Source organism: Micropterus salmoides, unplaced genomic scaffold, assembly GCF_014851395.1.
Source record: "Micropterus salmoides isolate LMB-PRFRI ecotype aquatic unplaced genomic scaffold, ASM1485139v1 Ms_hic_scaffold_14, whole genome shotgun sequence".
Taxonomy (NCBI): Eukaryota; Metazoa; Chordata; class Actinopteri; order Centrarchiformes; family Centrarchidae; genus Micropterus; species Micropterus salmoides.
In genome coordinates, this window is record NW_024040485.1 from 18481399 (window position 1) to 18508860 (window position 27462).

Sequence of the window (27462 nt, forward strand, 5' to 3'; positions counted from 1 at the left end):
TTTGAATTCCTCTTTTCAATATTATGTAATTTCTTCTTTAAAAAAATGACAGTGTCTCAGTTTAATATCTAAAATACACAAAGCGTGGTATGTTAGGGATATTTACAACTCTGTATACAGTGCCTTGCAAAAGTATTCGGCCCCCTTGAACTTTTCGACCTTTTGCCACATTGCAGGCTTCAAACATAAAGATATAAAACTGTAATTTTTTGTGAAGAACCAACAACAAGTGGGACACAATCATGAAGTGGAACGAAATTTATTGGATATTTCAAACTTTTTTAACAAATAAAAAACTGAAAAATTGGGCGTGCAAAATTATTCAGCCCCCTTAAGTTAATACTTTGTAGCGCCACCTTTAGCTGCGATTACAGCTGTAAGTCGCTTGGGGTACGTCTCTATCAGTTTTGCACATCGAGAGACTGAAATTTTTGCCCATTCCTCCTTGCAAAACAGCTCGAGCTCAGTGAGGTTGGATGGAGAGCGTTTGTGAACAGCAGTTTTCAGTTCTTTCCACAGATTCTCGATTGGATTCAGGTCTGGACTTTGACTTGGCCATTCTAACACCTGGATATGTTTATTTGTGAACCATTCCAGTGTAGATTTTGCTTTATGTTTTGGATCATTGTCTTGTTGGAAGACAAATCTCCGTCCCAGTCTCAGATCTTTTGCAGACTCCATCAGATTTTCTTCCAGAATGGTCCTGTATTTGGCTCCATCCATCTTCCCATCAATTTTAACCATCTTCCCTGTCCCTGCTGAAGAAAAGCAGGCCCAAACCATGATGCTGCCACCACCATGTTTGACAGTGGGGATGGTGTGTTCAGGGTGATGAGCTGTGTTGCCTTTACGCCAAACATAACGTTTTACATTGTTGCCAAAAAGTTCGATTTTGGTTTCATCTGACCAGAGCACCTTCTTCCACATGTTTGGTGTGGAAGAAGGTTTGGTTTTTATGGATATCTTTAAGAAATGGCTTTCTTCTTGCCACTCTTCCATAAAGGTCAGATTTGTGCAGTATACGACTGATTGTTGTCCTATGGAGAGAGTCTCCCACCTCAGCTGTAGATCTCTGCAGTTCATCCAGAGTGATCATGGGCCTCTTGGCTGCGTCTCTGATCAGTCTTCTCCTTGTATGAGCTGAAAGTTTAGAGGGACGGCCGGGTCTTCGTAGATTTGCAGTGGTCTGATACTCCTTCCATTTCAATATTATCGCTTGCACAGTGCTCCTTGGGATGTTTAAAGCTTGGGAAATCTTTTTGTATCCAAATCCGGCTTTAAACTTCTCCACAACAGTATCTCGGACCTGCCTGGTGTGTTCCTTGTTCTTCATGACGCTCTCTGCACTTTAAACGGACCTCTGAGACTATCACAGAGCAGGTGCATTTATACGGAGACTCGATTTCACACAGGTGGATTCTATTTATCATCATTAGTCATTTAGGTCAACATTGGATCATTCAGAGATCCTCACTGAACTTCTGGAGAGAGTTTGCTGCACTGAAAGTAAAGGGGCTGAATAATTTTGCACGCCCAATTTTTCAGTTTTTTATTTGTTAAAAAAGTTTGAAATATCCAATAAATTTCGTTCCACTTCATGATTGTGTCCCACTTGTTGTTGGTTCTTCACAAAAAATTACAGTTTTATATCTTTATGTTTGAAGCCTGCAATGTGGCAAAAGGTCGAAAAGTTCAATGGGGCCGAATACTTTCGCAAGGCACTGTATCTATACATCCACTTGTTGTTGTCTTACTTCTAGTTTTCTGGCTCATTGTCAAATTGTCAACAAAGGCCTAGTGTAACATTTCAAGTTTCCTCTTCGTGATGTCGACTCAAAAAAAGATCCCGGTATCCGTGTCTTCACAATATATAAACATGTTCATATACCTAGATGCACATTTGTTTTTGTCATCACTTAATTAGTTGCTTTAAAATAATGTTCCCAGAGAGAGCAGACTAGGTGGATCAGATTCTGTTCTCAGCTGCAACTTCAAATTGGCTGTACATACAACAGATGTATCAAGAAGATATTTCTGACATGTAGACGGAAATATCCCTCTGGCTTTGTTCGGCTTGCCTCACAGACAAGCACGCTTCTCTTGCTGGAGCCACAGGGAGCTCAAACAAAGGCTGCCATTGTCTTTTAATTTGTCAATCATCTAAGAATAAAGTTGACACCACAGGTATGGCCTGACAGAGATGTTTCTGCACCCTGTTCATTATCTCCTTTTATATTGTTAGTATGTTAATTGTATTTGTGTGTATCTGTGTCTATTTGTCAAGCTGTCTCGGTTTTGTCTATGCACATGTGAACTTTGTTGTCCATGGAAATTGTGTCAGGGTATTAGTATAAATCACTCTGTTGGCTTTAGGCATGACAAAACAACAAATACGGATATCCTCTGTGGTGCCACATGACCAGCATTGCATTGTACTTACATGGAGATGTTTTTAGGCCAGATATTCCTGCCACAGGAAGACTAAATATATTGAAAAGGATTTGCTAACAAAAGAAGTGTCCCGTTAGCCCGTGGAGGTTGACCCGAACATGTATCTCAAGGCAGCCTGCACTGAGATCTCCATGCCGAGGCAGAGAGGGGGGCCGAGGCTGGATCGCTGCCCCAGTTCCAACCAGCAGAGGCAAGGGGCAGGAACCAGGGTGTACCCCTCAAGCCCAACCAGCTGCCTTCCAGGAAGCTTTGAAGCCAGCAGACCTCGAGAGCAGCAGAGTTTGGAGGAGCTTATTCATGTACATGGCCATTTTTTTCAGGCATCCACCCAACCTAGTGTCAGCATGGTCTACAGGTAGGATATTATTAACTGAAAAGGGTGAGCTTTGTAATAGATTTAAAACAATCAGAAAAATTACTGCAAATTGCTGTATTATCATATATTGTGATACAGAGCATGTAGAAGGAGATTTACAGCACACATTAATTACATTTTGCATCATATTGACTTATGTTGGTCCTGCTAAATGAACTGCAACTTTTTTCGATCGGCTTAAGGGTAAATGTGAATTTAGCCTAAGCCCAACCATGGTACACAGCCTGTTTGTCAATTAACTCCAGTTTGTATAATTCATAAACCACTTGAAGTAAGAATTAAAGTTTAACTCTGCTCAGCAGGGTCCCTGCCCTGTTAAATACCTAATGCTTTCATCATCTCCTGATAAGGAAGAGTCCTTCTTAGCACAGCGAGACCCAGCACTAATTCCCTGCCGCAATTAGACTTGACGTTTAAGGCACACGAGGCCAAATTCAGACACACTGTGTCTTCAGTGGCTTCTGTAGGTTTCAGTACTGCACAAAGACTGAGGATTTGAATAAGTAATGAAGTATAGGGCTAACGTTTGAACTGATTCATAGCAAAACCAAAAGACAGTGAGCTGTGAGCGGTAATGATCAGAAATATCAGTGTTGTGTGTTTCTGAGATGTATCAACTTTCAGTGAAAAGCAGAAGGGATGTGTGGCTACTGTATTAAGTAGAATGATCTTTTTCTCTTTCTGGGCTCACAGAATATTGTGTGTATGAAACCAAGTCTTAATTCTACTTCATAATAATTGATTCATAACTGAACAACAAGACTGCGACAGATACCTTGCATTGTATCTTGACATCAAGCGCATTAATGTGTTTTTAACAATGGTGTCTTATAGTGGTCGCTTGTTTGAAGAATATATTAACATTCAATTAAAAAATGTGCTTGCTGTCTTGCCGAGAGATGGGAAAAATTATACCATTCTCATGTTATTAGCTTACCTACAACATTAGCTTAACATAGCATAAACCTTGAAGCAGGGGGAAACAGCTAACCAACTGTCAAAAGTTACTGAAAGAAATTACCTATTTTTTATCTACTTACTGTATCTTGGCTGAACACCATGACTTTCTTGCTGTTTTTACATTTTTGTTTGTATGCAGATTAAGCAAATGAGATATAACATGTTTATGTATCAATCTTATGTTCTACCTCTCAGCAAGAAAGTGAATATGTGTTTCCCAAGTGTCAGACTTTTTCTTTAACATGCATGTTTGGTTGTTTAATCTGTACAAAACCCAAGTGTGAAAATAACAATTTGTGGTTTCACAAGGTCTGTTGGACTATTTCCTGGCCGAGCGCTGTGACTCCTTGTTGTCTTCACATTTTTGTGTAAAAGAAACAAATGAAGTATATTATATTTATTAGTGAGCTTTAGAGGTGTTAGTCTGCAGATTTTTTCTCATTAGACAGAGCCAGGCTAGCTGTTTCGTCCTGGTTCCTGTCTTTAAGCTTCACTAAGCTAATTACCTGCTAGCTCCAGCTTCAAAACTAGAGAGTGGTATCAATCTGCTCAATTAAGTAGTATTAAGTATTTTCTAAAATGTCAAACTATGTCTTTAATGGTAACCCTTTTTGCTCTATGATTTACGAATAACCTTGCTAATGACAGCAAATTAATGAAGCTGGTTTGCACGTAGCTTTGCATCTGCATGGCACAAAACACTGTTAAACTGTGATGCCTCAAATGTATTTTAATTTAATTTAATTTAATTGTGTACCTAATCCTTTCCCTGGTGCATTTAGGATGAGCTGATACCCTATATAGGCAAATTTTGCTTCAATAACAAATTCAAATTCAATTCAAATTCAAACAACTTTATTTATCCACTTAGGACAATTCAGTTTTAGCCTACCAGTTGTATAAAACAAGACAAGAAGACAACAATCAATCAAGCATTCAGAAACACTGTCAATGACATCATATTGCCTTTGAGCACCAGAACAAAACAGTGAATACACAGGTCACAATACAAGGACTAAGCAGGGACCTTAGTATAAATAAATAAATAAATAATAATACTAAGTAAATAATAAATACAGAGGTTTACGATGCTTGGCACATGTCTAGTTGCTGCTATCAGTTGTATTTAAAAGCCTGATGGCAGAAGGAATTAAAGTATTTGCATATCTGTTTGTTTTCCTTGGGGGAAAAGGTAGCGCCACGTGGTCAGAATGACTCATGACCTGTCTATCCTTCTGGAGCACCTGTTTTTTCCAGATGAAGCTCAGGTCTCTCAGCTGAACTCAAATGATCTTGGATCAGATTTTAACAATGCTGCTGAGGCTAGTATTGTTCTTCACAGACAATCCATAAAACCAGCAGATAAAAGACAATGTTAAAAGACTTTCAATAAACAAATAATAAAAGTTACATAAAATACTCAAACATTAAAAGAACTTAGCTTCCGCATCAAGTGGATTCTTTGCTGTTCCCGCTTAGTGATTGACTCTGTGTTTTTGTCAAACTTGAGGTTGGAGTCAAACATGGTTCCTAAGTACTACGTATACGTCTCTACAATTTCAACATTTTCTCCATGAATGATGCTGGCTTCTGGGTTAAAACAGTTCTTCCTAAAATCAATGATTAAGTCCTTAGTTTTTTTCACATTAAGGTCCAGGTAGTTATCATCACACCACTTCACAAATACCCCAACACATAAGAGCTAAAACTCCTAAGTGAGCTTGTAAGCCATTTATCCTAAGGTTGAAATTCTGCAGGTAACTAAACATTTCATTAAAACTGAATCTATGAACAATGGATTTACTATAGCTTTACTATAATAAATAAATAGCTCTGCATCCACTTCCCTCTTCCATTCAATACCCCTGCTATGAGGCCTTTATGCCTGCTGGGAGGACACATAAGGTCATTGCAAGCAAGCATCTGCAGGGGCTGTCACAATAAAGATGTCAGCATTCGTCAGTGTCACCATATGCAATGGTTTCAAAATGAGATGAGGTCATGGCAGGAGCTGGCCTAATAATGATGCTGATGGTGCTAATGTGAAATGTCATAATGATGATAATGGGCATAGTAGGCGATGATGCGGATGTTTTGATAATAAAAGTAGATGACAAAACTGATGGTTTTGGTGCAGTTGATGAAGGACAGTTTTAGTGTTGATGACCTTGCATTTTCAATGAAATCCTTCTCATATTGTCCCCTCCTGTCAGATTTAAAGTCACTTCATCAGTAATTCATGCACGTTTGCTGTCCCGGGAGTGAAATTTGTAACGCTTGATAACTATGACTGTTCTGTCTACACAGAGTCAGTAGCACCCCATTAAGGCAGATTAAACAACCCATTCTTCGTCTGTGGTGTTATACGCGCAGTGCATGACAATGACTTGTGCTCCCGGTCTAATCTGCAGCATAGGGGAAAGCCTATGGTCTTAGAGTGAGGGAGCGTGCCGTGTGAAATGGTGATTTAGAGGAGAGGGGGTTGAGGGGAAGGCGATAACAGACGGGCAGAAGATGTGAGACAAAAAAGGGGAATTCAGAGGACAATACATAGAGAAAGAAGTGATCAAGCAGCGAGAGAGTGGGACTTCTGCAGCAGTGACGTCACAGACAGCTTGGAAAGGTTTCTTCCTTGTTATCTCTAATTTTCTCAATAGGAGGTTAGTACGGATATGGGAAACTGTATATTAGACATTTAATAGCATAATAAATAAGAGAAAAAAATGTGCAAACTCTTGGTCAAGCAGCAGACTGTTTACAGGGCTGTCATTAAGTCACATGGAATCTAATGTTGCTTAGAGCTTTACTTCATAAGCAGTGGCTATTATAGGTAAAGAAAATAACTATTCTCTGTATAAATAGATGCAGTAATTATAGGAGAAATACAAGCAGCCATATCAAGCTATGCTGACAGATGTTCCGCCCTGTGGGAAATCCAGGGTTATGTTGGAGGTGGACATCAATCTCCTCAGTGCCGTGTCATGGTCGCTCATCTACAGTATCTCCCAAAAGTGAGTACACCCCCCACATTTTAGTAAATATTTGATTATCTTTTTATCTTTTCATGTGACAACATTGAAGAAATGACACTTTGCTACAATGTAAAGTAGTGAGTGTACAAGCTTGTTTAACAGTGTAAATTTGCTGTCCCCTCAAAATAACACATCACACAGCCATTAATGGTAAGTCACAAGATCGCTGACATAATTGCTGATGTAATCTTCACTCAGTCAGTGGTCGTGGTAGTGGGCTAGTGAGCGTGTATAGGAAAAGTTTAAAATGTCATCAAGTACGCTGTGATGAATTTAACTCCTTTGAAGTTCTCACTTTTAAACTTGGAGGGCTGCAACCTAAAACCACCTGCAGGATTTTTATCAGAACTTCCTGAATTTTTATCTACTCTGGTTTTAAATTATGACAGAATTGTTCTTTGTGGCGATTTTAATATTCATGTTGATGACCCCACCAATGTTAATGCAACTGACATTTTAAATATGGCCACTTCTTTTAACTTCAAACAACATGTCAAAGAGCAAACCCATAACCGTGGTCATACACTGGACTTGGTTTTTACCCTGGGTGTCAGCGTTTCCTCTGTGGAATTAGTGGACATGACCATATCTGACCACAGATATATTGTTTTTAGCTGCGATTCGCCTGTTACTCATGCCGCCTCACCAAGCTCTGTGTGTTCTCGCATCTTTAATGAACAAAGCATTTCAAAGTTTTGCGCATTCTTTCAGAGCCAAAGCCAACACCTTTCTGATTCCAACACCAACAATCTGGTCGATCACTTCAATCATATCTGCTTGTCGTCACTAAATATTACTGCTCCTCTAAAGGTTAGGCCTACGTCTAAAGCTAGTAAGCAACCCTGGATAAATGACATTCGCAGCCTAAAAAGGGAATGCAGGAAAGCAGAGCGCAGATGGAAAAAATCCAGTCTCCAAGTCCATTACCTCAGTCTGAAGGATTTATTAATTAACTACAATAACATGGTTAAGGATGCGAGAACACACTATTTTTCTGAACTCATTACTACACATAAAGACAACCCCAGGTTTCTGTTTAAGACTGTGGATCAGCTGGTAAACCCAACCCCTCCTTGTGCCTCAGCTGGAAGTAATGATAACTGTGAATTGTTTTTATCTTATTTTCAATAAGGTGGTGTCAATCAGAGCCTCTATTACCCCCGCGGCCTCTTACTCAGAGGTTCCTCACCAGCAACAAGAGAGTTTTAACCAGTTTTATCCCATCGACTTGTCTGAGCTTTTAAAAACAGTATCACAAATGAGAGTGTCCTTCCAGCCCACTTGATGTAATACCTACAAAGTTTTTACTGAAAGTAATAGATTCCGTTGGGCCTCATTTGAACTCTGTTTTCAAAACTGCCTTTTATTGCAAAGATTCTAGAAAGAATTGTGTCCAAACAGCTGCTCACTGTACTGGAAAATAACAAAATATTTGAAAAGTTTCAATCTGGTTTCAGGAAGTACCACAGCACTGAGACTGCCCTGCTTAAAGTCACCAATGACCTTTTAATGTCTGCTGATGAAGGCATGTGCTCAGTCCTGGTACTCCTGGGCCTTAGCGCTGCTTTTGAAACCATTGATCACAACATCATGTTAGACAGACTGAGGCACTGGGTGGGGATCTCTGGTACTGCCCTAGAATGGTAATAATCCTACCTACTTCCTAACAGGAAGTTTTGCGTGTCTGTAAACAATTATGTCTCTTCGTTCTGTCCAGTTAAATATGGTGTGCCTCAGGGGTCGGTCTTAGGACCCATTTTGTTTTCCTTGTATCTGCTTCCCCTTGGACATATTATCCATAAACATGGCATTTCTTTTCATATTTATGCTGATGACACACAAATATACTTGCCCATCAGATCCACAGACCCTGGAATGCTGAGTTCACTTAACAACTGCCTTTGTGAAGTTAAAAAAATGGATGTCAAATAATTTCCTCCAGCTGAACTCAGACAAAACAGAAATCCTGGTCATTGGGTCCCAGCAGATGGCAAAACAAATACTGCCATCTGCTGGTTCCCTAGTAAATCACATTAAGCCTGTGGCAAAGAACCTTGGTGTTTGGTTTGATAGTAATTTAAATTTCGAGCAGCACACCACAAAGCTTGTTCAATCATGTTTTCATCAACTTAGAAATATAGCAAAAATTCGATCTATGTTAACTTTTAAGGACACCGAGACCATTTTACACGCCTTCATCTCATCACGCCTGGATTATTGCAACAGCCTTTTCACCTGTTTAACCCAAAAATCTATTGATCGACTCCAGACTGTCCAGAACTCAGCTGCCAGGCTTTTAACCAGAAAAAAGAAATATGACCACATTACTCCTATTTTAGCTTCATTACACTGGCTCCCAGTATGTTTTAGAATTGACTTTAAAATTCTATTGATCACTTTTAAAGCTCTTCATGGCCTCTCGCCTTGTTATATTTCTGAACGTTTAGTCCCATACACACCAGCACGTACCTTGAGATCCTCGGGCAGAGGTCTGTTGTCTGTTCCAGAGTCTCGACTGAAAACTAAAGGGGACAGAGCGTTTGCTGTCAGGGCCCCGAGGCTCTGGAACAGCCTGCCCGAGGAAATCAGGTCAGCTGAGTCAGTGAACTCTTTTAAGTCCCTTCTTAAAACATACTTTTATAGGAGAGCCTTTCCCGATCTTATTTGACTTTATTTTATCCCTTTTATTTTATTCTATTTTACTAATTTTATATTTATCTTAAACGTGTATTTTAGTGTTTTCAATGTTTTCATGCTTTTATCTTGTATTGTTTTTGTATTATTGTCTTTTGGGTATTATTGTCTTTACACTTGTTATAGCACTTTGTAACTTGTTTTTGAAAAGTGCTCTACAAATAAAGATTATTATTATAAAAGATTATAATGTCTAAACCGCTGGAAACAAAAGTGAGTACACCCCTTAGTGAAAATGTCCAAGTTGGGCGCGTCAATATTTTGTGTGACCACCATTGTTTTCCAGCACTGCCTTAACCCTCTTGGGCATGGAGTTCACCAGAGCTTTACAGGTTGCCTCTGGAGTCCTCTTCCACTCCTCCATGACGACATCACCAAGCTGGTGGATGTTAGAGACCTTGCGCTCCACCTTCGGTTTGAGGATGCCCTACAGATGCTCAGTAGGGTTTAGGTCTGGAGACATGCTTGGCCAGTCCATCACCTTTACCCTCAGCTTCATTAACAAGGCAGTGGTCGTCATGGAGGTGTGTTTGGGGTCGTTATAATGTTGGAATACTGCCCTGCGGCCCATTTCTGAAGGGAGGGGATCGTGCTCTGCTTCAGTATGTCACAGTACATACTGGCATTCATGGTTCCCTCAATGAACTGTAGCTCCCCAGGAGACCACAGGACATGGTTCCAGTAATCCATGTCCTTAGTCTGCTTGTCTTCAGCAAACTGTTTGGGCTTTCTTGTGCATCATCTTTAGAAGAGGCTTCCTTCTGGGACGACAGCCATGCAGACCAATTTGATGCAGTGTGCGACGTATGGTCTGAGCACTTACAGGCTGACCCCCAACTCCATCAACCTCTGCAGCAATGCTGGCAGCACTCATACATCTATTTCCCAAAGACCTCTGGATATGACGATGAGCACGTGCACTCAACTTCTTTGGTCGACCACAGCGAGGCCTGTTCTGACAGGAACCTGTCCTGTTGAACTGCTGTATGGTCTATGCAGCTCACTTTCAGGGTCTTGGCAATCTTCTAATAGCCTAGGCCATCTTTATGTAGAGCAAACATTCTTTTTTTCAGATCCTCAGAGAGTTATTTGCCCCGAGATGCCATGTTGAACTTCCAGTGACCAGTATGAAGGAGTGTGAGAGCAATAACACACAGATAAAATGGCAAATAGGGCCCAATTTGGGCTTTTTCATTTAGGGGTGGACTCACTTTTGTGGCCAGCGAATAAGACATTAATGGCTGTGTGATGTGTTATTTTGAGGGGACAGCAAATTTACACTGTTATACAATTTGTACACGCACCACTTTACATTGTAGCTAAGTGTCATTTCTTCAGTGTTGTCACATGAAAAGATATAATCAAATATTTACAAAACTGTGAGGGGTGTACTCACTTTTGTGAGATACTGTATTTCAACATGTGCATTCTCACCATATTGAGGTTTTTACTGGAGCAATTAAAGTTGAGTGGTTTGCCTCAAGGTAACAGCGTTATCGCCCGCTGGGGATTCCGGCCGTTCTAGTTTACGCTTTTGACTGACACACTTTCAAATGGGATCGACAGGGAGGAGGTTGTAGCCTTGGAGGTGCTGGTGACATTAAGGGGATGTTTGCAACTTTGGCCAACTGCGCAGTTACCAAGCAAAGAAATGTAGAAGATGTGGCAGCAGAGCAGAGCTGAAGTTGCTGTTTTTCAGTTTTTCTAAAAGGTTGTGTGATTGGTTGTGTGTTTGGAAAAAGAATATATTATTTGTACAGTTAAAAGTGAAAATACAGCTGGCACTACGTTTTGTTAGTTAACACAGTGGCCAATCTCAATAAGTAAAGTGATACGGCTGAGGAGTGATATGTGTCACTGAATTTGCACCAGTAAATATGTTTAAACTGTATCCTATGGTTCAACTCAACATTATAGCTGTCAATGTAAGTGAAGAAACATAACAGATTTAAAGGTCCACTCCAACAATTTTCAAATCCATTTACATGTCAGAGGCAGTGCTTCTATGCCGGTGAATACAGTTCTATAATGTCGTCTGTGGCTCTGGAGGGAGCTTTCGAAATTCTGTAAAAATAACCCTGATGTCATGATGTCATCAGGTTATTTTTTTTTATTTCAGCTTGGGCTTTGTTACTAAGGGTAGGAGTTTAAAATATGTAGGCATTTGCCAGGCAAGGAGGGTCTAACAAATTACTCTGTCAGGTTAAATTATGGGAAATTTAAGATGCAATGTTTCTGAATCTATAGTAGGGACTGAAAGGCACGATATCTCTTATACTTACATTTGAACCGTATTTTTTTAAATAGCTGGAATACCCCTTAATTGTGTCATTGTTTTCTTACCCACTTATTATTAGCCTAAAGCCTAAGCTATAGTTTTGTGGCAATTTTCACAAATGTTTGCACCAACACCTGAATCAAAAGTAAATGTAGGCAAATTGGCATCATTTAACCTCTGAATGTCACATGCCATAAAGATTTAGTTGCTGCTGCAGCGGTTACTATGCTTTACAAACACTTGAAAAGACAGTAAAAAGGTATAACCTCAATTTAGATATATTACATTTCATCACACAACATATAGTTTCTCACCATATATAAGAATCTGACCAACCACCCTCACCCCCCAGACTGCTACCACTGACTCAAAAGCCATACTTGGTATTAAAAATGACGGGGCCCCTGATTTTTACGAGTGTGTTGAGATGCAGTCACAAGGATATAAATAAAACTGTATTGGCCTCGAGGTTCGTAGATGTTCAATGAACCATGAAATCCTGCATTGTCACATTACTGCTCAGTGGGGGAGGAAACATAAGACGCTGCGCTGCCTGAACACTCGTTTATGCTTTATTTCACTGTGCATACTGTGCGTACTTACAGTAACATCTGCTCTGAGATGTCAGCATCAGTGTTAGTCTTTCTTTGCTCTTCTTGGAGACTGTAACGAACTATAGCAGGTCATGTCACAGTACAAAACATGAATGCTATTTGGACGGGGGTCATACATTGGAAGTGTGAAGAGGGCATGCACTGTAATGGCAGACAACAGAAGCAAGCAAAATGCCTCATAAGTCATCACCTCTGAAGTGAAGCGTGTGCATGTAGGTCGGTGTAATCAACCATCATATGCCACCTTAACATTGTGCCTGAGGTGGATTTCTTTAAGTAAATGAACACACACACACATCATCTCAGCTCCCGTGAATCTCATTCAGCATATACCTCTATCTCTCTTCCTCTCTGTGTGGCGCCATAGTGAAAAACACTGCAGTTCTTTCAGCCAGTCTGTCAGAGCCAGTAGCCTATACACACTGTCTCTCTCCCTCATTCAGCCCTTGGCTCGCTCTCTCCACACTCAACACACACCGCTCTTTGCCTCTTCACTGCATCTGTCCTCTTCTCAGTGAAGTGAGATACCATGCATCCTCCTTTTTCCTCCTCCTCCTCCTCCTCCTCCTCCTCCTCCTCCCCGCTGGTCCGTTACCATTCCAGGGTCCTTTTATCAAACAGACCGTTCTTGCTGCAAAGCCGGGGACCATAAAAGCTGTGTTACTCGCTCGAGGACTTTGGAGACGGGACAAGGCAGTTTGCCGGATCTGAGGACAGCTGCTGGAAACGCTTCTGCTGCTGCTGCTATTTCAGTTGGGAGGCAGATCTTTGTGGGACCTCTGCTTGCTGTAATACTGCTTGATTTTCTATCAAAGTTGCAGGAGGGCACACATCAATCAGAATCTCATCTGTCTCATGCTCAACGCTGACACCTCACAGTGTGTAAGAACACTTGTACCAGTAAAGATCTGATTGTGTGTGTGTGTGTTGTAAGTGGAAGCAAATGCAGCACTTTGCTAGAGAAGATTTATAAGTGTGGGGTATTTATTTGCAAGCGTTTGCTTTTCTGCGAAAGCATGATTATTATTATATTATCTTATTTAAGATGTGTGATGGGAGTGACAGGGTGTCCGTGATTATGTGTGTGCATCGTTGAAAGCACAGTGTGGTGGTGCAGTGTTACTCTTCTCACTCCAGGTGTTTGACTAAACGGCTTAGCCGCGGTTGGAGGGTGAGAAAGACTCCCCAGACACACACAACTCCTGGCTGCCTGACAAAATCTTTCAGGCACCCTAAAGAGTAACCCATTAAAAGGAGTCATTAGAGATGGATGTTAAACTGATACTTTAAATAGGATGAGGTTATAACAGACATAGAAAGAGAAAAATTACATAGAAACACAAGAAAAACTAGGGCAGAGTTGCTCTCATTCTTCATATTGTCACGTCAAAGCAGCCTAGAGATGTGCACAGAAGATTTCAAACTGGAGAAAACAGCACGGATAAAGACGTTTGTTTCATAGTTGTTTTTTTCAAGTTAGTCTTCTTTCTGATTTAGCAGGACATTTTCCTCTTCTCCTCACACCTTTAACCCTCACCCCTCTAACCCTCTGCAACAACACACGCTCTCAAGTGCTCTTCTTAATTGGGCGACTCTTTCAGCGACTCATTCAGTACCTCTTCTGCTTCATCCTTCTCCCTTCTTCTCCATCCTCTCTCATATTTTCAGGTGGAGCCAGACCGGCACGGGATCCCTGTCTCAACTCCTCACACACTGACCAGGACTGAGCTGCACTGCTATGTCCAATCTTGATGTAACATCAGTTTAAGATTCTTCTCCCTAAAGACACAGAACTGTCTCACGCTCCTGTCATTCCTGCCTGTGATTTCCATATGAGATTCCATATGAGAGGACCACTGACTTTCAACTTCACATAAAAACAACAAGGAAAAATCTAAGTTCCACAGACAGAATAAAAAGACTTTTAAGTGTGTGTTAAGGACAGAACTGAAGCTTTGTTTGTCTTGGAGCAGCTCTAGTGGCCTTTGCCAACAGCCATGCAGGTGTCCTTTGCATGCACGGACCACGGGCTGAAGGCCCCGCGTAACGGTGAGCACAGCAAGCAGAACGCCACCAGCCCCAACACAGCCAGCCAGGCCCGCGCCCGCTTCCGCACCGTGGCCCTGATAGCTCGCAGCCTGGGCTCCTTCACCCACCGCTACCACCACAACCTCAAGGAGTCCACCGCCAAGCTCACCGGCATGAAATACCGGTATGTACCCTGGTCGTGGAGACTGTTGGAGAGAGTAGAGTCAGGAAGAAGGAGGCGGCATTGAATAGTTCAGTTAGTTTATGTTTTCTTTCCTCTGCCCAGTGTATGCTGTGAAAACCTGCCACAACTCTGAATGTGAGGGGAAGAAACTGAAATAAGATACCTAAAATGCGAAGAGAGACTACATAAATTAACAGAGCCCTGAAGAAGACAATGAAGATATGTGAGCAGTGGCAGGTGATGAGTGGGATGGTGTGCGTGTGCGTGTGTGCGTGGATGTGTGTGTGTGTGTGTGTGTGTGTGTGTGTGTGTGTGTGTGTGTCAAGATACAATACAGGCAAAATTACAGTCCAAGATGCAGATTTATTGGCAACTCTATATAATTATTCCTCAATTAATAATGTCTCTAGCGAACCAGGATCTGGGACAGTTTAGGTTGTTGAGTGCTTCAGATAGAGTTTCAGATATGAACATGTGAATTGAATCGCTTGCAAGTGCAACTTGAAGAAAGATATTTTGGTGCGGTCATGACAGATAAAAATACAGAAAAGATCATGTTTTTCAGGGACACATAAAAGTTATGTTAAAAGATTTTTTTAGTCAGGCAAATAGGTTTAAAACTTATACCGGTTTTGTTTTAATGGCCGAAATGTAAAAAACTGATTGATTACACGAGGTACTCAATATTGACAATACACTGAAAATTCACATTGTTCGATAATGTAAAGACATGACCAACAAAGGCATAGAAAAAACATGTCACAAAGATTGAACCATAACCATACCATAACCATACAAATCATATCACACAGTCCTCTGCAGTCACATCAAATAAGATAAAAATACAAATTTGCAGTACAGGATGTATACCATAAGGTACAGTATGGGAAAATTAAATTGACCATCATCATTATCAGTAGTAGTAGTTAAACAATTCAAAGTAGCATTACCAATAAAGCAGATAAAACACAATAAAATACATAACTGACGTTATGATGAAGTGCACTCCACACATAAATCACTGGATATCAGTCTGTGCATCTACAGCACAACACCTCACTGTATAACAGTTTGATCTTAAAGGTCTCTCATGAGCTTGTTCAATATACCACCAGTCACATACAGTTCTGGCTGCGGCCATACAGTACATTCTGGTAAGTGTGAAAGTAAAGCCGAGCAGAGCTGTGCAGTAGAGCTTTCCATGTGTGTGTGGGAGTTGTAACAAGGCAGGGCCAAGTAAACAGTGCTCTCTTAGCTCGGTGAGTGGGCTCTTAACCCAGACCACAGGAGCAAAATAGTTGCTTTTACCTCGCACCGTTAACTCACAGGGTGACATCACCATCAAGTTTACAGTCTCAGGATCAAGAAAGACACAGAGATAGAGAGAGACTGGAAGAAAGAGGGGATGACGGGAAGGGATTGAGTTGGGAAGAAGAGCTGAAAGATAGAACAGACAAAAGAGACAGAATTAGAGATTGAATGAAACAGAAAATTGGGGCACGCGGGTCAGTTTACAGAAAAGAGGCAATTAGCAGATTCTCGGTAGATTGGATGCGGAGCAGCTAAATGTGATAAGTGTCTACTTGTCACACAATCTCATCTCGTTTCCATAACAACATTGAAATGGCCAGCTTCAATATGTTCCCAGCACCAAACAAGCCTGGTGACTCCATTGTGCTAACTGGTGCAGCATTAACAAAAGATTGTTTTTTTTTCCATTAACCAAGAAGATAAGATTCCTTTTAAAAATCGATTGCATTTTTCAACTCCTTAATTTCACTAAAGAAGTAACAGATATGAACAAAGAAGGTGTTTCACTGTTGCTTCTGTTTTCCCTAGAGAGGTATTGATTAAAAAATGTTGCAGAACCGATGCAGGAGTAATGTAAAATGCAGTAATGTCTTCTTAAATGTGCTTTTTTAAATTTAGGTTGTAACATTTTCTCATGCTTGCAGCTTGTGTGTATTTATGTGCTCACGCATTGGCACACTGCATTACATACATGATTGCATGTATGTGCATTAGATGTGTGTGGCGTTGAGGCTCCACACTGGGAACATCTGAAGGCGTAGAAAATTAAAGCAGAAGATGAAGTGTGCAGAGCGAGTGAGCGAGCGAGTGAGAGAGCATAAACTAATAATACCAACATCCGCGCATTTTGGTTGTCATGGCGATCTAAATATAGTGTAGTTCAAATTGTGGTGTCCCCTGGATGCGACCTCTCAAGGCTGTGTGACCTACACAAACAGCACACAAACAGGCCAAAAAGTGTGATGTAACAAAATGTGGTGTTGTTGTTGATTTCACAAATAGTGCAGATTATTTCTGGTTCCTGGTAGGGAGCCCCTGGTTGCCTGGATTGAAGTTCATAACGGTCATTAGGCAGCAGAAGGCCTTTTGACAGTCCAGGAGGTTCGGGGAAGATTGCGCTTGGTTGGTTCAGAGCTGCACTGCAGATGGGCATGCAAAAATCCCTTCTGTTGCTTCCTTTGGAGACAGGCTTATCAGTGGCCTGCAGAAAGAGAGGCACCCTCTGCTGTGTATACATCTTGTGGACAGTGTGAGTAATGTATAAATCAGCCATATAAAGTGATTTTTGTGGGCACGGAACAGCCAGAAACAGCTGTTCATTTCAAGGCTATTCCACACTGAATGAAAGTTCTGCAGGAAACTGAAGGAGTTTCTGTCCCATTTGTTTGTGTGAAGCGGCCCCAGAGCGAATGTCATTCTTGCATTCACGGGTGACTCTGCTGTGCCTCGAGCTCGATTCTTTTAATTAAAAATCTTTTCCTCTTTTGAGCCCCTCTGCTTAATAAACCACTGGGCTATCAGACCTGAAAGCAAAAATACTGGTGTAAGTGAGTTTTAACACTATCATTTTTCACCTAAATCATTGACAGCGGAGGATGGATTTCTTCTGCTCAGGTCTCAGGAGTTTGAAAATTAAAAATGGCCGATGACATGCAATATATTATTGTCAATTGGAAAGTGTTTTGTTGTCTGTTAAGAAGTTAAATGAGATCTGTCAAGGACACTTTGATTACCGTAGTTACCGGGGGAATACACTGATTCTTTTTACATATTTTGTGTGAAGTCAGCAAGGAATCTGACTTTTCATGTTGTAACACAAATCATTCACAGGGTTTAGACAAGGTGTATCAGCTCGTATGATTGCAGATTACACAGAAGGCTGCAGTTTTGAACAGCCATCGTGAAGACATGATGCCACCTCTGTCTGCTTGCACCATAAATCATAATTTGCTTTGTTAAAGCTTTCCGTGTGAGTGTGTTGTGCGCTGAACTTCGAGTGTGTGTGTGTGTGTGTGTGTGTGTGTGTGTGTGCGCCTGTGTGTGCACAAATGCGTGTGTTTGCATGACTTCATGCATGTCTGCTCTCTTAGAGCCCAACATGCTGCTTTCGCTCAGACACACAAGGTTTGGCAGCGTGTATCCAGCTCTCTGATTTGCTGTTTTTGTCCAGTGATCATCATTCATCAAAAGCCTTCATCACCCTTTGATAAGACAGATGTATTTTATGTTCCAGCACCATTTACTTCAGTTCTTGTCTCAGCCATTCTAATGTGATTTGTAGTTCTGATAATATAAGCCAGGGTGCACAACAGGAGTTCTGCAGCGAGGAGCTTTACTCTGCCTAAAGACCAAACAAGCCCCCGAGGATAAAAAACGTCCAATCTCTCGGTTAAACAGCCAGGATGTTTACATGGACTTTGTCTTTTAATTAAAGGTCACAACTTAAATGGTTTTCCGTAAGCATGATAGTTTTGTGACAGTGTTGCCTTACAAATGCAATTTTATCTTTTTCTTCTTAATTGGCCTCCATAAACAGATAAATAAAATAAACAATAAGTGATTAAAATTATGCTGTGTGTGTATAACAGTAATACTTATAGAATAAAATGACTGTAAATTGCAAAATCATGCTAGTTGGCTGGGCTGAAAAGGGTGAAATATAATTTTATCAGATGAAAAATACTCTTGAAATCTATCTGAGCCATCCTCAGCTCTCTTTATTATTATTATTGTACGTTTGTCAAATGTCACTGAAAACACATAGTGACCTAATGCTGTGAGGTCAACAGAAAGCCTGTTTGCATCAGAAGTGAGGGCTTGGCTAAGAAACTGTATCAACATCTAGCGTTTATTGCAATCAAACCATATGATTATAATTACAGTGTTGCATTAACAATACGTAACAACAATTTTGTTTTGATTTACTCAAGAATCATTTCTACAATCGTTGACAATGCAGTTGAAAATCTTTCAGTTTGACTCCTTCATTTCAAGACGTACCAGTGAATAAAAACTAAAAAGATACCGTGACATACTTTCTATCAGTACTGTGTGAAGGTTTTCCAGTTATCAGGATATGACCTTTTCCCCACATTGCTAAGCTCTCTCTGAAATTGTTCTGAATCAACCACTTCAGATCTGCCCACATGTTTTTCAATACACGATCAACCCACAGGCCACTAGCTTCCATGGTGTGTCCCTGCCTAAAATACAGTTATTCTGTTCTACCCATCAGTCACTTGGGTTTTCTCACATGATGTTTAAATTACAGTGTGGAAAAAGAAATGCCCGAGGGTTTATGAATAGCCTTTCACAACACAGTAAAAAATACATGTTTGTGCAGGGCTGTCTATATTGCATAAAAATGAAAGAAATTCTTTGGACTTCAGTCTTGTGGATAAACAAAGCAGAAAGTTGTGTCCAGACTTGTTATTGCCCACACACTTAGACACACACACCATGCAAAAATACATGCGTATTGTGCTTGACCCTGTGGGGAGCTGCCTGTCATTTCCTATTTCTCATTCTGTTTCATATAGAATTCTTTATCTGTAGAGGGCATTTGATCTGCTCAGACTTGAGGCTTGGACTTGCAACTGTACAAGCCTCAGTCTGTTGCTCTTGGTTTTGTCTCTCTATATCTCTTACTCCCTCCTTCTTTTCTAAATCCTTTTCTCTTCTTCTGTCACTGGTAAAGATTCAACCATAAGGCCTGTAGGCCTCTTCAGTGATTTCTTTTCCCCCAGCAACTCTGCTGCAGCCTGTCTTTCATACTTAATCTATTCATTTTTTTCCCTCCAAGTGCTTGATTTTACTTCCCTACTTTCTTCCCACCCACACAGGCCCTGGCTTTGATATATTTAGAATATGACCCGTCTTCCTCCCCTGCACTGAATTATTTTGATAACAACGTTATGTTTGCCATCAGGAGAGCGGTGGGAACCGAGGAGGTGGGTGTTGTCTAATCCCTCTGCCCATGAAGGTTGGCTTGTGTGGGTTTGCTTAGTCTGCATTAATCCCCAGCGAGTGAGGAGTTTTGTCTGTGTATTCACAACCTTGACAAAAATGTTAGCTGACAAATGTTGAAAAATTCAATATCGGGAAATAAATCAGAAGAAAGCCCCTAGTGTGACTTGAGAACGAGATGTGTGCATTCCAGGAAGAAAGAAAAACATTCTCCCACAATAAGAGGTCATTCACCCTAAGATTTAAAGCACCATAAATCAGCCAGATGTTCATTTGATATTTTTATTTCAACTGGGGATCCACTGAGAATAGAGAGGGCTACACACAGTAGCAGCTTGCGGGATGTTCATAAGTGATGACAGGTTTGTGTGAGGGGGTGTCTTCAAATGAGTCATTTGTCATTTTACTTCGAGGCTTCTTTTGGGCACCATCCAAGCATGAGGGGCCGAGCCACAGTCACTGGCTTGTAAAGTTGTTTATGTGCAAGTTTGTATAGACAAGTTGTCCTTTCACTAGTGTGTTTATTTTACCATTTGCAATATAATATATACAAAACTTGTGACTCTGCCTCCCAGCAGCCCTATTTTTTCTCTCTCTTGTCTCCCACATACACACAAGTACCCATTTTCTTTTAAACACAAAGTTATTAATGGTCTGTCCTTTGTTGCAAATTACATGCTGTAATCTCCCAAATCATTAGGTTCTTTTGCAATGTGCATCTGCTGGCTCCCACTTCCCAGCCCTGGACAGATCTATTCATGCACCTTAGCAGGCTGGGTGGTTAATAACCAGGTATGGTTGATGCTGCCGCTTCCTAACTCACCAGAAAACACTGGGGACAAGAATCCAGTAGCAAGGCAGCTTCTCCGCCTGCTGAACACCAGCTTTGTTTTCCTGCTATCATCAAGACAAGCCTGTGTGAATTTAAAGCAAATTTGGCTTATGGAGGATCTCCAAAAACAAAGTAGCAAGGACAGCCAGCTCATTTGGAAATGGGACGTGCCTGCAGGCTTGTTTATTGTGGAGTGTGCATGAATGAGCCTCTGTAAATATGAATACAGTGTCAGTGAAGACCCATACAAATGTATGTACAATTTACAACAATTCCAAGCATTAAGTCTGTAATGTCAGAGTATATATAAATAAATGCAGCAGTGAACATTCCTCATCATCAACACAGCTTGTCCAATAACACCTTCAGTAACCCCCCGACAGAACACACACAGATTCAGTCAGTATCACACTTCTAACCTACAGTACAGCCCTTCCCCCACGCTTACATGGATCAGCGCTCCCACTCTATAATACATCAGAGATACAGAGGATACAATACGCAAACTCCTCCACCATATCAGAGGCAAGAACGCATCCCACGATTTGTGACTGTAGAGAGATCTGTCTCCTAGTGTTAAGTTATTAGCATGCCTTAATTGCAAAATACATCAAAGAATCCACCCAAAGTGTTTATACATAAACGCTTTCACTGATATGTTTACCTCTTTTATCTTGGCAGCTCGTCATAACTACTGACTCGATGACTGATGCCTCCCCACACTGAACACCTAATTGAATTGGTTGAGGGCACTGTTTGATAACATGAGCTCGGATTAGTCCGCCTTCGTCTTAATGGGTACAGACCATTAGTTGTCAGACACGAGAAAACGACTGCAGGCTTTTTTGCGGCCTCATTTGCTGTAATGAGTAAATGCCTGCAAAACCGAGCAGAAGGCACCTTCCCTAGACCATAATTGAAGGTTGTTTCTGTGTCAAGAAATACGTTTTTGGACATGTTCTCCTCTGGTGATCGGGGCTTTGTGTGTCCATGTGTCCTTGATAATTCTGTCCGAAGAATGTGTCTCAATTTCACAGTGTTTGCTCAGAATCGTTTCCTCCATCAGAATGAGTGTGGTTGCGTTTGCAGGGCCTTGTCACAGTTTTCTTTCACCTACATTCCACATACATCAGACTGTGGGAAGACACCTGTGGTGGCTGGAGGGAGAACAATCTGCTCTTGCCATTATCGCTGGTGTAAAGTCATCAAACGCTTGCGCCACAGGAGTTCCCCTCTCAGTTGGAATTGATGTGACGCAGACTGTTGAGCTAGATGTGAAGTGGAGGGCTGAGACTCTGAGTTGATTGTGGCAAGAACTCTGATGCCTTTTAGTTTATCTTCCATGGTGTTAATGAGAGTTGAAAGTGCTGTCTGACATTGCCGCAGATCAGCAGGATGTAAATTAACTGTTATAAAGGAGACATATATCTGGAAGTGTACTGTTGCTCAGTTAATAGGTAGAGGAAGCAGGGAAAGAAAGAGTGCATGTATGCGAATCTATGTTGATGCTGATATGATACAACCTCAGTGCTTGAGAGCGAGCATGGTTGTCTGCATTTTGTGGGGAAGACAATAACAGTAAAAAGCCTGAGGACTGAAGTGCTCCCTGCTGTAAGAGGATTGTGAAGGCTCTGAGTATAAGAAGAGGTAATTGACTGAGGAATAAGGGGGTGACAAAGGCCAAAACGTCCCACTTCCAGGATTTATTTTGGTTATGAGGAAAACATTTTTCATGGTCTTTAGAGACGCTTTCCTCTTTTTCCAGAAAAGGTGGGATCCATATTGGTGGACTGAATCAACTTCCCTCCCCCCTGTAATTTTTCAGTTCTGATTCATGATTGCAAGTGTGATAAAGGTGACCCTCAAATTCAGTGCTTCTCCTCTCAATTAAATGTGAGAAGCTACCAGCCATTGTTATTATTATACCCTGCATAGTGCAAGGACAGTTTGTTTTTTTTGCCTATATTGTAAGCTCCACGTGTTCTTTAATTTTAGTCTCTAGAGTTATAATGTAGCAACAACATAGATTTTGGCTTTGTTTAGACTGAAAATATTTGTGAGCCCACAGTGAGATAGAGGAGCAAAGTTATTGCAATGACATTTGACTGATGACATCTCGAGCCTGAATAACACTGGTTTTGTTCATTTGTTTTTCTTCACAGGAACCTGGGGAAATCTGGGTTGCGTGTCTCCTGTCTGGGGCTCGGTGAGTACGTTTAATTAGCATAAGAGGCAAATGTGTGATGATTTCATAACCATCCAAGAGCGACCCAACTTGGGCGCGTGTGCGTGTGTGTGTGCACAAACAAAAAAGACAAGCAGAAAGTGATAGTCTCTTAAATTTCATTATATCATTTCCCGCTGTTTTATACCTCATGCATCTTTCATACCTATGAGAGTCATGAGAGACAACACAAAGCGGTTTGCAATGTTAATATTTTCGCTGTTAATATTTAATCAATAGCACTGGATTCAGCAGACAAGTTGCTCAATTAACACACATATCCAATGCACACCAGAGGGTAAACACTCTCATTCATCTTGATGGGACTGATTCATTTAGTAAATCTCTCTCTTGTGTGCTGTGCCTTATCTTTCTATGTGCTTGTGTGTATGTATTGTGTTACAGCGTGTGTGTGTGCCAAGTGTGCCCAAGCTCAGCAGATACTCAAACAAGTGCAATGATAAATCTGTGAATGGGTTAGTTAATCATTGCTGTAGTGATTTTTTAAAAGATTTAGCCACAGCTCATTCAGTAGCAGGGAGGAATACTGAGGAGAAAACGATTACTCAACTTAAAGAATTAGTTTTTGAATTAGCCTCTATACTGGCAAGCCTCAGCCAATCATTGAGCAAAACATTGATTCCTTCTTGTACTGGCTTTCAGTATAGAGCAAAGACGAAGACAATTTCACTGTGTGAAACAAAATCGGTCGCTTTAGTATTTCAATCTGCTGTGTGAGGGTTTCAGTGTTTTATCATCTCAACCGCATAATCAGTTTTTAAGGGAATAGTTTTGGGGAAATATGCTTAACTGCTTTCTTGAGACTTACATGAGAAGATTGATACCACTCTCACATTTGTATATTAAGTAAGGAGCTGGTACCACCACAGTCAGTTTCCTTATCTTTGTACAAAGACTAGAAATGGGGAAACAGCTAGCCTAAATGTGTCCAAAGGTAACAAAATCCACCTACCACCTAAAGCTCCCCAATTAACGCTCAATTAATCTCATTTGTTTGATCCATACAAAAACGTCAAGTTGTGGTTTTACGGCAGCTTATGTGCTAATTCTTGGCCGGTTGCAGTAACTTCCTCTGCTGGTTGCCTGGCATCTTCACAGAGACAACGAGGCTCCAGGCAAAGTTTTATTATTTGAATATGCACGGATTACAGAAACGCAGCATAGCTTGTTAATTAGTGAGCTTTAGAGGTGCTGGTAGGCAGATTTTATTACCTACAAACAGAGCTAGCTGTTTTTTGCTAAGCTTTGAATGTTAAACTTCACATTTATTTACATGAGCATTAGAAGTCAACCAGGAGGACATTTTAAAACAACAATCTATCTTGAGATCACATTTTACAAATCTCATGAGACTCATGCCAGGGACAACAAAACAGTATAACAGTAGCCTACAGCTGTCTACATCCCCCTTCTTTAGCTTTGGTCCTCAACCAGAAGTAATGTAAAAGAAACATCATACTAATTATTTATGAACATATAACAATGTAGCCTAATGTGCAATAACAATTTAGCCAGTCAAGCTTATACCTGGGGAGGGGGAGTGTGTGAAGTGCAGCTGCTATTACACAGTTACATATTACTCGATAACTTGTCTAGCTTCTCTGCACACAAAAGCTTGCTTTAATCACATACAAGTTTTTCACACAGAAGGATTAAACAGACGAAACTCACATGGCAGTGAACCTTATCAAACTCAACCCTGACATTTGGCTGTGATGGCTTTAGGATGGGGGGCGTTTTGTCATGTGTCCATGCCAAAATGTCAAAGTAATAATTAATGCACAACTAAAATTACTTGCGACTGTGGTTTTGCACTCAAAAGGTCTTGTGTATTTTTTGTTTGTTCCAAACTTTTGACTTTGACGTTTCCTTCAACAGGCACATGGGTAACATTTGGAGGTCAAATCTCTGATGAGGTAAGACCTTATGTCAAATCCATCTTTCAGACATCACAGCCTCAGACCAGATTTTGGCTTTCATTATTTTTGACCTGGCAAATTCAACTAGTGAGCAGTTGACTGTTTACACCCAATTTGTAGCCACCCTGGGAGGAATTTAGTGTAACAGGATATAAAATAGTGTGAGAGTGAGCCGACCACCGCAGTCATTCCAGTATCAATTTCCCAATATCACAGAAGGCTGTTAACTCCCTGTTGGCTCTACCAAGGCCAAGTAAAGTGGTCAGGTCTTATTCCTCCCTGTCACAAGTTATTAAGCGGAAGACCTCCTCCAGTGCCTTGATCCGACCTTGAAGGGGGCAAAGCACTGAATTGTGGACAGCTCATCACTGCCACATGACTACTGGGACTAGCTGACACAAACAGAGACACAAACAAACTCACCAAAATAAGAGCAGAGTACAGAAAGAGAAAGTAATCATGACAAAATTGGCCTTCCCTTGTACGGCTCTGAATAAACTGCAGGAACAGAAACTAGGTCAGAAAAAGTCTGGGAAATATATTGAGCAGTAAACAACTTAAATCAACAAGCAGCCTGTACAATTTTCCTGGTGAGGTTGTATCTCAGCGGCAAACAGATTTACTCTCCTTGAATTTCTAAAGGGAATTTCCCTGCCCATCCAAGTGTAATTTGGGTAATATTTATAGTTGTGTATTATACCACACTGAAGTCCATGAGGGGAAACTTTTCTTGTTTGTGTCAGGTGGCGGAGCAGCTGATGACTATCGCCTATGAGAGCGGGGTCAACCTGTTTGACACAGCTGAGGTCTACTCCGGGGGGAAGTGAGTGACATGTCCCATTTGTTATCTATCTCACGTCCACAGACCACATTTCTGGAGTTGTCAGCTCTTTTCTCCATAAGACTCAAGATGGTAACAAGGTTTAGCCCCAGACCAGGAATTATTCACCTGAGGGGTCCAAAAATGAAAGGTAGCTGTGATTCTAAAGTGATTTACATAATCATATTCATCACTGGAGGCTCCCCACAATGTTCACAGCTCAATTTAACTTTATAGGATTAGACATTGTCTCAGGGAATAATGAGGGACATACTGTAGCTGTATGGTGATGAATATTAATTTCAGGGTTGCTGGTGAAATTCAGGCGTACAGTAAAAGAGGCGTTTATCCTTTATCTTGTACTCCCTCTGATTTTTAATCAGGTTTTCATGCATTAGATGTGTGGCAGATAACAGACACACTTACATGCTCTTTGAATAATGACATCCTTTTGTATTTTTTTCTCTACAGAGCAGAGATAATTCTGGGAAACATCATCAAGAAAAAGTGCTGGAGGTAAAGTACAGTCAGTACAGACTCTAAATGTGTTTCACAAATAGGTATAAGATTGTGTATGTGCGTATACACATGGCCAAATGTGTACAGGCAAACAAGATATGTACAAACACTCTTCTACAAAAACTGCAGGGATTTGCTTCCATTCAGCTACAAGAGCATTAGAGAGGTCAGGTAGCCTGGCTCACATTTGTGTTCCAATTTATCCCAAAGGTGCTGGGATCAAAGTTATTACAATCAATTACATCCTCTGGTAGCCATGAATGTCTGTAGCAAATGTGTAGGCATCCAGAATTTTTCAAGATATTTTTCAAAACTAAAATGTCAACCTGCTGTATGAATTACCAAAGTATTTAGAGGTATCGTCTAGAGACCATGAATGACTGAACAAGTTTTTGTGCCAGTCCACCCAGTAGTTGAGATATTTTAGTCTGGACAAAAGTGGTGAACCAACTGACAGACCCACATTGTGCCATGGTTGAAAATGATTCAAACTTTGTCTAACAGAAATATGTTTTATTTCTTGTTCATTCAGTTATCTTGTGATGGGGGGGGGGGGGTAAAATGTTATTGTATGCTAAAGCTTTTAAAATCTTCCTTTACTGGAATCACGGTGCCTAAACCAGCCAAGCAACCAATTTTGGTCATATGGTGTCTGCAATCAAGCATTTGTACGTGGTGAGCTGAGGTTATAGAAGGTGAAGAATGTGTATATCTCACCTATCTTAGCTGGAAGTTTGTAAACAATTATCTGAAATCTCCCTACCTGTCCATGAAATCAATTTATTATCTAGAATGTAACCATGTAAAAATAATAACAGTTGCTCACAGTTGAAACAGCAAGCAGCTGCTGGTAAGTGCAAACCATAGAGTCAATTTCATACATCTAGACTGCATGCACTGCCACACTGCTGTGATACGACACAGTTATATGTATCTCCCTTCTCAACAGCTCATGCCACTTCACCTTAACTCTGGATATGTTTAAATTATTGATAGTTCAAGCATGGGGGATTTTATAGTGAGGGAGCTACAGTATCTTGTTAGAGTTCAGAGAAAAGTGTCCCTCCACTTTACATTGCAGGACAGAAGCTCACTGGAGGACACTTCAATTAGTCTAAACAAAACTAAACATGAATGATAGACACACATGCAATCAAGCACACATGCAGGCATGGACATGCTGACATACACACATCTTTTTCAGAAAAAACTTTTTATGGCCTTTTGATGTGG

The 27462-nt window shown here is 40.8% G+C and overlaps 1 protein-coding gene across 2 annotated transcripts in view; it reads left to right on the forward strand.

Annotated features, from left to right (window-relative positions):
- The first annotated feature begins 2526 nt into the window (after window positions 1-2526).
- kcnab1b (potassium voltage-gated channel, shaker-related subfamily, beta member 1 b) overlaps window positions 2527-27462 on the forward strand; it is a 44572-nt gene continuing 19636 nt past the window's right edge. The window contains exons 1-6 of one of the 2 annotated variants that reach the window (XM_038718187.1): window positions 12846-13287; window positions 14074-14617; window positions 22889-22932; window positions 24850-24887; window positions 25634-25713; window positions 26182-26226. In XM_038718187.1, coding sequence (XP_038574115.1) covers window positions 14403-14617; window positions 22889-22932; window positions 24850-24887; window positions 25634-25713; window positions 26182-26226 — 422 coding nt within the window. In that variant the 5' untranslated portion in view covers window positions 12846-13287; window positions 14074-14402. Of the gene's footprint in view, window positions 2807-12845; window positions 13288-14073; window positions 14618-22888; window positions 22933-24849; window positions 24888-25633; window positions 25714-26181; window positions 26227-27462 lie in introns of those variants that run through there. The other variant, XM_038718186.1, reaches the window with a different exon arrangement.